Here is a 10247-nt window from a genome sequence, read left to right as displayed (position 1 = left end):
CTCCATAAATTTTCCAATGAACTCATGAAAAATGGCATTCATTGCTCGTTGATACGTTGCTCCAGCATTTTTTAAACCAAAAGGCATAACCACCCATTCATACGTACCTAACGCCCCAAGACAACGGAAAGCAGTTTTAGCCACATCGTCCTCCACAATAAAAATCTGGTTATATCCAGAATAACTGTCCATGAAGCTTAGAACTTCATTCCCTGCAGCAGAATTGATTAACATATCTGCAATTGGCATGAAATACTCATCTTTTGGAGTAGCATTATTCAAATCTCGAAAATTGATACACCTCAATTTTCCATTTTTCTTCATAACTGGAACTATATTTGATACCCACTCCACATAACGAGCGGTTCGAATGAATTTGGCATTAATCAAGCGTTCAATCTCTTCATTAATTTTCATATTATTTTCAGGAGCAAAACGTCTAGGGGTTTGTTTCACAGGTCGAGCATTAGGTTTTAATGCTAATCGATGTTCTACTAACAATCGATCAAGACCACGCGTTTCATGGTAATCCCATGCAAAACAATCCTTAAACTCATATAATAAATTTATCAGATTAGTTTGAAAAGGATCAATAAGATCTTTACAAATATATGTAACTCGAACATCATCATGGGTTCCCAAATTAACCTCTTCTAAAGGATCTTGGGATTCAAATCCCTTATAATTATCATCCTCAGTTGTACATTTTTCAAATCCCAAAGGCTCCAAATCATAAATACAATCAAAAGTAAAATCGATAACATTATGAGAATGAGTTGACACTTGATCTTTGATTAAATCATCACAACTTTTATTCTTTAAATAATGAGCCTCTGCTATTAAATTGGTAGTCTGACTCATATCATTAACTTCATTACAAATAATAGGGAGATCATTACTATATTCGACTAGAGGTGTCAAATTAAACATATTACTACTAACAAGTCTATTAATCCTATCTAATTCAAATTTATCAGAAGAATCATCTTTATTTTCTAAAGCTGAAAAATTACTTAAATAATTATGCAAAGTTACCAGGTAATCGGAAATTTTCTCAACCTGGTCCATGGTTCAATCTTCAAGGCCTTCAAGAATCACAATCCCAACCTGTTGGTTCATAGGGCATGTCTGGGTAGCGCAGCTTCACTGACAGTCCCTCTGAAGTCAAATAACAACCTTCACAATTGTAAGGGTTCAGAGATCGATCAACATTTAAGGGCTTTAACTTGCGATTATATATCCTAAAATCGGCATGCATTTGTTCGACGTAAAGACTCAAATCTGCTTTGATAATTTCAGGCTTGCCATCCTCAGTCCATAGAAGCACACTTTGATGCACTGTAGATGGCACTGCACCTACTCCATGAATCCAATCTCTCCCAAGTAAAGCATTATGACTCGCCTTTGATGGGACCACCACAAACACTGAGTGTCTCTCCGACGACCCCCACCTTCACAGTTAAGGTAACCAACCCTTTTGCTGGTGTGGAATTTCCACCAAAATCGGTTACAGCAATATTTATAGGGACCAACTCACTAACATGTTTCCCTACCTTTCCTAACATCCTTTCAGGCAAGAGACTTATTGCTGTCCCACCATCAATCAGTACCTTGTTTATCTTGAAACCATTCACAATAGCAACAATATGAAGAGGACGCAAATGAGACATTTTCTTCTCAGTAGGGCAAAAAAACACTTGGTTCATTGGTGCACGAAATTGTGATACACAATGGTGCCAACAACTTGGTCGCACAATTGTAATCTCACTTCTTTGTCACAGCTTCGCACAACTAACCAGCAAGTACACTGGGTCGTCCAAGTAATACCTTACGTGAGTAAGGGTCAATCCCACGGAGATTGTCGGCTTGTAGCAAGCTATGGTCACCTTGTAAATCTCAGTCAGGCAGATTTAAATGGTTATGAAGTTTTCATAATTAAAAGATAAATAAACAGAAAGTAAAGATAGAGATACTTATGTAAATCATTGGTGGGAATTTCAAACAAGCGTATGGAGATGCTTCAACCCTCTTGAATCTCTGCTTTCCTACTGCATTCATCCAATCCTTCATACTCCCTTCCATGGCAAGTTGTATGTTGGGTTTCACCGGCATCAATGGCTACCTCCCGTCCTCTCAGTGAAAATGGTCCAAATGCGCTATCACCGCACGGCTAATCATCTGTCGGTTCTCGATCATGTTGGAATAGGATTTACTATCCTTTTGCGTCTGTCACTACACCCAACACTCGCGAGTTTGAAGCTCGTCACAGTCATCCCTTCCCAAATCCTACTCGGAATACCACAGACAAGGTTTAGAGTTTCCGGATCTCAGAAATGGCCGCCAATAATTCTAGCTTATACCACGAAGACTCCGATCTTTCAGAAAGGAGGCTAAGAGATACACGCTCGATCTAAGGTAGAACGAAAGTGGTTGTCAGGCACGCGTTCATAGGTTGAGAATAGTGATGAGTGTCACAGATCATCACATTCATCATGTTGAAGTGCAGCGAATATCTTAGAATAAGAATAAGCATGAATTGAATAGAAAATAGTAGTAATTGCATTAATACTCAAGGAATAGCAGAGCTCCACACTCTTAATCTATGGTGTGTAGAAACTCCACCGTTGAAAATACATAAGTAATTATAGGGTAAGCATGGCCGAATGTCCAGCCTCCCAAAATGTGAACAATGGTTCCAATATGTTTCAAATATCCTCCGATTTTAAGATGAAAATACAATAGTAAAATGTCCTATTTATAATGAAACTAGCTACTAGGGTTTACAGAATTAAGTGAATGATGCAGAAATCAACTTCCGGGCCCACTTGGTGTGTGCTTGGGCTGAGCATTGAGCTTCACACGTGTAGATGTCTTTCTTGGAGTTAAACACCAGCTTTGGTGCCAGTTTGAGCGTTTAACTCCAACTTTTATGCCAGCTCTGGCGTTTTGACGCCAGAAAAGGGCAGAGAGCTGGCGTTTTGACGCCATTTTACATCGTCAAAACTCACGCAAAGTATGAACTATTATATATTTCTGGAAAGCCCTGGATGTCTACTTTCCAACGCAATTAACAGCGCGCCATTTAGAGTTCTGTAGCTCTTAAAAATCCACTTCGAGTGCAGGGAGGTCAGAATCCAACAGTATCTACAGTCCTTTGTCAGCCTCTAAATCAGATTTTTGCTCAAGTCCCTCAATTTCAGCCAGAAAATACTTGAAATCACAGAAAAACACACAAACTCATAGTAAAGTCCAGAAATGTGAATTTTGCTTAAAAACTAATAAAAATATACTAAAAAATAACTAAATCATACTAAAAACTATATAAAAATACTGCCAAAAGCGTATAAATTATCCGCTCATCATTCATCTTCTATGTGAATAAAAGAAAAAGCCTCTTCGTCTTCCTGATCATAATCCTCATCCGGATTACCTTCGCATTCCCCAAGATACTCGGTAGGGATTATCGAAATTGTCCCCACCATATAATAATCTCCTTCGTCGAAATATTCCTCATCGACGTCAACATCTTTATCTACCCCAGAAGACTGAGCAATTGCCTTTCCTTTTTCCATCTTAGCTGGCGATGGAATCTCCTTAGGATAAGTTTCTCCATCAGAAGGAAAAACAATTCGGGAATGCAATGAAGGAGTTGCCCCCTTGCTTGCTTCCTTCCCTGAATCAAGTTGAAGTTTCTTATTCTGATAGAAATTCCTTCTTCTTCCTCTTCCTCTTGGGTATCCTCTGGCTCGCCCTCGAAAAGTAGCATGTTGACTTCTAGATGGCGCTCTATGTCCCCATTGAGGATTTCGTCGATATAAATGATCACGCCTTTGAAACTCTTGACAGTTTCTGATCCACTGAACACCAATAGCCTGGGATCGGCTCAAAGGTGTATTCCCATCATGTGAAGGAATTTTTGAACCAGAACCTTCTACACATCGCATTGGTTGTCTCTGACGTGCTTGCTCTTCCCTGTGGGCTAATTCCTTCTTCATTCTTTCCTTTTCAAAGATTGCCGCTGCTTCAGCATCAAAGACAGCATTACACCGTGGACACAGAGATACGTCCCGGTCTTTAAGTTTTTGCTGAACCAAAAAGTCCAACAAACCATCCCCTATTCTAGGGTACACAGCTCTTACTTGTGACTCAAAATCATCAAGAGTCTCATCAAAATCATAAGACATCCCCACCATATTCACTCCAAAGTATGGTTCCACATAACTGGCATCAGTTTCGAAGGGATCCACATCGACCTTCATTTCCTTTTTGCCATCATCAAATTTCAAATGACCTTCCATTATTGCCTCCTGAATCAAATCCCTGAAACGAACACAACTGTTAGTCGAATGACTTGTTGCTTGATGAAATTTGCAATAAGGCTTTCCTTTTAAATCCTTCAAGGAAAGTAATGTTCGACTCTCAGGAAAAATCAATTGTTTATCTTTAAGCAACACATTGAAAATCTGATCAGATTTCGAAATATCAAAACTATATTTCTTTCCACTTTTAAGTTTCGATACATTCGACTTCTCACCACCAGGGAGTTTTTTCAGTAAAGAACAAACATATGGAGGGCCTTCCTTAAGTTCGGCCAAATTGACTTCTGTTTCGAAATTGATTTCCTCTTCTGAGGACTCCATGGTTATATAAGTAACATTTTCCTTTTGAGTAAACTGTTTACTCTTCGACCTCTGTTTGGTTCTATGTTTTTCTTTCTCATTTTTCATTAACTCAGTTTGCTGAACCTTTTCAGCTAAATGAGCCAAATCAGGAATATGCACATTAAGTAACTTTCTGCGCATATAAAATACTAACCCCATAGTTGCTATTTTCACTATCTCATTTTTGGGTAATGTAACATAGCATCTACTTCTAGCATTTTTGAAACGTATTAAATAATCATCGATGGTTTCACCATCTTCACGTTTCAAAGCTACCAAATCATAACTGCTATGTTCATTTCCCCTCGGTAAAACTGAGCGTGAAAAGCAGTTTCCAACTGATTCCATGTTGTAATTGAATTTGGTCTAAGATTCGAAAACCATGTAAATGCATTCTTCGTCAAAGACGATGGAAAAAATTTCATTTTCAAATTTTCATCATTTGCCAAATTTCCAATCTCGACCAAATAATGAGCAACGTGTTCAGTTGTCGATTCTCCAACTTCTCCAGCAAATTTTGTAGTTATTTTCGGATTTTTCACCCCTCTTGGCACCTCAGCCATTTGAACTACTTGGGAAAAAGCCGATATAAAATGTGGCTGATTCATAAAGCCAACATTCAATCCGACCCGATTTAATACTTCCTCTATGATTCGGGTGATCTGATAACGATCACCACGCAATCCATGTAAAACATTATCAGCATTCTCATGTCGACGAACTATAAAAGGATTTTCTTGATTTAAAACATGATTTTCATTTTGAAAAATACAATTTTCTTGATTTAAAACATGATTTCCATTTTGAAAAATATTTTCCATCCCCTCATTAGTTCCTCGAGCATTATGCCTTTCGCCTTCATCATAATCGACAATTCGAGCAATCCTCTCGACTTGTCTATCAAGATGCTCAAATCTCGATTCATGATCAGCCATCATAGGATTTAGAATTGTAGTCATTTGCTGGGTCAATAAATTAACCAAGTCATGATAACTCGAAGTGGAGCCCACATGATACTCACGAGAATACTCAGAGTGTTGTTGTGGGTTTTGCATAACATTTACTCCATTTGCATTCCCAAATCCGATAGGTGAGACAAACCCACCCACCGATGGGGTATAACCAGCAGGAAGGCCATAAGGGGGCCAACCAACGGTTAATGGAGGCTAAAACGGTGGCACAAGACCTCTTGGACGAATATTACGTCTAGCATTTCCAGTTTGAATAGTCGTGAAGACTATACTTTCAGTTTCAATTGCACCTTCCGAACGTGAAGACACGTCGGCCTGTTGTACGGATACCGGTATACTATCATTGGTGGAAGAACCACCATTCACATTTGACAATTCATCAGCCATGTGAATGATCTTCCCACTTCGTAATCGTATACACTAGAAAATAATAACTTTTGACACACTTCGACTTGAAATTGTACCACCGGGCGTGCCAATTTATTTTGTCGATTTTTAGCAAATTGATGGTGGTTCGATTCTAATGGTCTGAGAGCAAAACCAACTCCTCTGTGCGAGTACCAGTTTTCTATAAGTGCATCAAAGTGTCTTTGATTAGACTAAATTTAAAAGATTAAAATATAGTAAATTCATTGATTAATAAATAAAGTTCAGAAATTAACGTTTTGTAAACAAAATCAACGATTTTTTAAAGAAATTAAAGGAAAAAACAACAAGTTACTTTCTTTTGAAATAAAGGACTTCTACATGTAAAATGATAATGATAAAATGCTGAAAGCTAAATTTGACAGAAAAAATAAAGAATATGAATAATACTTAATGAATAAGATTAAATGAAATATGAAGAATACAAACATGATTGAAATTAAAAAGAAGAAGAAGGTGAAAGGAACCCTACAGAAAAAGGAAACTCGATCGCAAACTCAGGGTTACGCCGGGATGTGAGAGTGCTTAGAGTGTTTTTCTGAATAAAAGTTCCAACTCCTTTTCACTAAAATTTCCTAGTATTTATAAGCTACCCTTACATAACGGTCAATTAAAATTACATTAATTACAATTAATTATAATTAAAATAAATTACAATTTTGAAACACAATCGCTTTTGGTAACGGTTCTCGCTACATGATTATAAATATTCCCCATGTGTTAATTATCCACTCCCATGTGATTAATTATTCACTAACCTTCTCACTTCTTTGACCACTCGACTAAATCTTCGAAAGTCTTCCTTCAAATCGAATCTCCCCCTCGATTTAACTTCTTCGATTTCGACAAAGCAATTCGAAAACAACTTTCGTGTCAACAACTCCCACACTTAGCCTCCTAAATACATTTCCTCGAAAACCCATATTCGATATCTTTCTATTCAATTTCTTTCAGATCGAAAATCAATTTTCGATCAACACAATCATAAAAAGTATGGTGTAATGAAAATAGTTTGATGCAAGTATTATTATTATGGTAATAAAAGTCATGATATCCATGACAGAAGGCATGAAAATTTTAATGGATAAATACACGTGTCAGAAATTGAAAATGAACCTAAAAGATGACATGTAGAAATTTTACTTGTAGGAATAACTTTCTTTTTAATATATATTATAGGATTTCTTCATTTATCTCATCGTGCGTATATATTTTTGTGAGTTTAGTTAAGTTGTATTTTAAAGACATATATTAAAATTATTATTAATAACAAATTTTAAAAGAATAAATAAACAATAAATACATTAAAAGATAAACTTTAACTTTTTTTTTCTAATCGGTAATTTTAACTTGACCAAATTTTGCATAGCGGTTTTGCTCGTTGAACACCTTAAGGAAATAAAAATAAAAATTAACGTTGTCACATAGTTTGCGTGATTTTATAATAATTTTTTTTACGCGAAAAGCGTATATATATCAAGGTTCTGAAAATCGGTTCGGACCGGTCAGTTGAACCGGTTGAACTGCGAACCGCACATAAAAATGACTCGGGCAAAAATCAAAACCGGAAATTTTAAAAATCGGAACTGAACCGGTGAACCGGCCGGTAATCGGTCGGTCGAACCGAACCGTGATCCGGCCGGTTTTTTGGCTGGGCAGCCAAACGTTGCCGTTTCAGCCTCTGCTTAGCCCTAAATCCCTAATTCAATCCTAAATTCCCAATCTTGTCGAGCTTCCAGAAGTGAGAACGCCTCTCTCAGGCTCTCACACGACAGGGCTTCTGTGACTCATCAAGCTTGTCGTCCGGTCGTCCCTCACCTCCGTCCAGCCACCGCCTCGTGCCGCCGCCATTGTTCCTTCGAACAGCCACCTCCATTGCGCAGCAGCCTCGTTCCTTCAAAGGTGCTCCACCACTGCTTGGTCACTCGATGTCTTTGTCTCCCTATTGCGTGCTCTGTTGAAGGTGTCTTCGAGCTTCCAGGTAATTTTTTTTAGATATGATTATTTGATTGAATAACTGTTGCATGTCTCTGTCTCCCTGATGAGTATGATTGAATAGTTATTTGATTTTGTGAAGCTCTGTGAACTGAAGTTACTGAAGTGTGAACTGATGAATTATGATATACTGATCTGTGAAATCATGCATAACAAGTGTTAGATTGTTACATGTTGAAAGATGTAATGGGCCATTTGGATGGTTCCCAAGGGTTTCCTCGGCTTTCCATATGTTAGTTCCTTCCCATATATCTGCTTTCAGTTGATGACTTGCTATGGTGTTTAGTTTATCCATTAGTGGTATGTTTAAAATTGTGTTTATAGGAATTGAAAATGTGGAACATTAATCAATATAAATGTATTGTTTGATATAAACAAGAGTATAACTGGAACTAGAAATTAGTGTTTTACAAAGAGTATAACAGTCACCTATTGACTAGATAATAGATATGTTCTACTTAATAATGAAGTTGTTGGTTCTGCACTGATTTACAATTTTTTTTTAATTCTGATTTTTGCTAATGTAGGTGATGAAGCCGATGATGCAGACTGAAACTTTGTTCTGTGAGAGTTAAAACATTACATATCAGTTCCCCTATCTTGGCTGCTAAAAGTCCCTATTTCTACGAGGTAGATTTTCTTTTGTCCTGATTAATTTTGCTAAATATATTTTCAACTGCTTAGAGCTGTTTGTTTACGTGTTGCAGCTTTTTTCAAGTGAGACGAAGCAGTCAGAACAAAGACATGTCACCCTGAAAATTAATGCCTCTGGTATAAAACATAAAAGCTTTATAGTACCTATTTATTGAGCGTTCTCCCAAATAATTTTTTTTTACAAATGCGATGTTTCTTTCTTCTTGTTACAGAAAAAGGTGCTCTTATGCAGTTATTGAATTTTATGTATAGTAGTACATTGACCAATACTTCAGCAAGAAACAGTCCAACCATTGTGTGATGCAGCAAAGCTGTTTCTTGTTAATAAATTCAAGGATATAGCCAAGTAAGGGTTACCCTATTTTACAAAAGATTGTGTTATCTTATATTCCAGGAACAGTGAATTCTTTTTTATTAATCTTTTTTTGTATCTGGGATTTACTATTTTCTCCTGTACATCCTTTTTGTTTGCTGGTGAAATTTTTATTTTCAATTTTTTTCCATCCATTCTTTTGTAGAACCCTTGTTTCTTTTCATGCCATTCTGCATGCTTTTCTATGCAATGTTGCTTTTCCCTTTGAATGTTAACTCATGTTATTTGTGCAGGTATCGAGGAGCTTATGACCTTGCCATTAGTTGGTATAGAAGCAGTAATTTCTAGTGATGATCTCCAGGTTGCATCTGAAGATGTTGCCATTTTATGTTTGGTTGTTTTGTTATTTGACTTTTGAATTTGTATTTGAATGAGATTATAGCTTATGTATGTAGTACTTTTAATTTGAATAATATTTTGAAGTTTACATTAGACTATAATTATATTTTAATGTATTTATTTATATTTTATTTATTATTTTATTATAAAACAGTTTTTTCGGTTCAACCACGGTCGAACCAGTTGAACCTATGAACCAGTGAACCGATAACTAAAGCGGTTCGATGATCGATTCGGTTCTCAGAACCTTGATATATATTGTATAATTTTTATCATAAATACTATTTTAATATTAGTATTTTTTTATAGTCTTCCGTAATTAATACTATTTTTATAGTCTTCCGTAATTTCACTACGTGTATAATTTTTATCATAAATACTATTTTAATATTAGTATTTTTTTAACAATTATACAGGCTTTTTATTTTATTAATTAAAAATAATATAAATAAACAATTAATTAATAAAAAATATATTTTTATATGAGTTTTAAAAATGTCCAATGTATAAATATTATTTTTTGTTATAATTTAATAATGTGAGTTAATTAATTAGATTTATAAATTTATAGATAAGCGAATTTGTTCTAGTCAACAATTTCCAATCATATTTTACCAACATGTCAAATTAAATGTCGGTAGATCTTTGAAATTGAGCCCATTTTAATTTTTAGATCCACAAATAACTCGTCAGCTAATTCAATACATTCTTCGTTTGAGTTAACACTCAAAATCGTCTCTGAAAGATATTCTGATCTCCATTTTGGTCCTCGAAAGATAAAGTTAATCGAAATCGTCCTCGAAAGATACACAACTTGGTCACATTAGT

General features: G+C 35.9%; 1 protein-coding gene and 1 long non-coding RNA gene across 2 annotated transcripts; one reads left to right on the top strand and one right to left on the bottom strand.

The window, feature by feature from the left end:
* Positions 1 to 4933: 4933 nt before the first annotated feature.
* LOC107474392 (uncharacterized) lies at positions 4934 to 6019 on the bottom strand. The gene is made up of 2 exons (XM_016094015.1): positions 5963 to 6019; positions 4934 to 5827 (listed from the first exon to the last, which is right to left on the bottom strand). Exons 1-2 carry the CDS (start codon positions 6017 to 6019, stop codon positions 4934 to 4936), a joined length of 951 nt encoding a protein of 316 aa, XP_015949501.1.
* Positions 6020 to 7921: 1902 nt separating this feature from the next.
* LOC107474394 (uncharacterized) lies at positions 7922 to 9048 on the top strand. The gene is made up of 4 exons (XR_001589264.3): positions 7922 to 8039; positions 8581 to 8683; positions 8761 to 8824; positions 8920 to 9048. It is a non-coding gene; the product is annotated as an uncharacterized LOC107474394 (long non-coding RNA).
* The last annotated feature ends 1199 nt before the right edge of the window (positions 9049 to 10247 follow it).

The sequence above is a fragment of the Arachis duranensis genome, chromosome 2 (genome assembly GCF_000817695.3).
Source record: "Arachis duranensis cultivar V14167 chromosome 2, aradu.V14167.gnm2.J7QH, whole genome shotgun sequence".
In the NCBI taxonomy this organism is placed as follows: Eukaryota; Viridiplantae; Streptophyta; class Magnoliopsida; order Fabales; family Fabaceae; genus Arachis; species Arachis duranensis.
This window is presented reverse-complemented; position numbering and strand designations above follow the sequence as displayed.

Excerpts from the sequence above, each read along its gene's own strand:
- LOC107474392 (XM_016094015.1), bottom strand. The coding sequence starts at position 6,019 with ATGGCTGATGAATTGTCAAATGTGAATGGTGGTTCTTCCACCAATGAT. Across the intron at positions 5,828-5,962 it reads CCACCAATGATAGTATACCG|CCTCCATTAACCGTTGGTTG; the intron begins GTATCCGTACAA and ends CCACCGTTTTAG.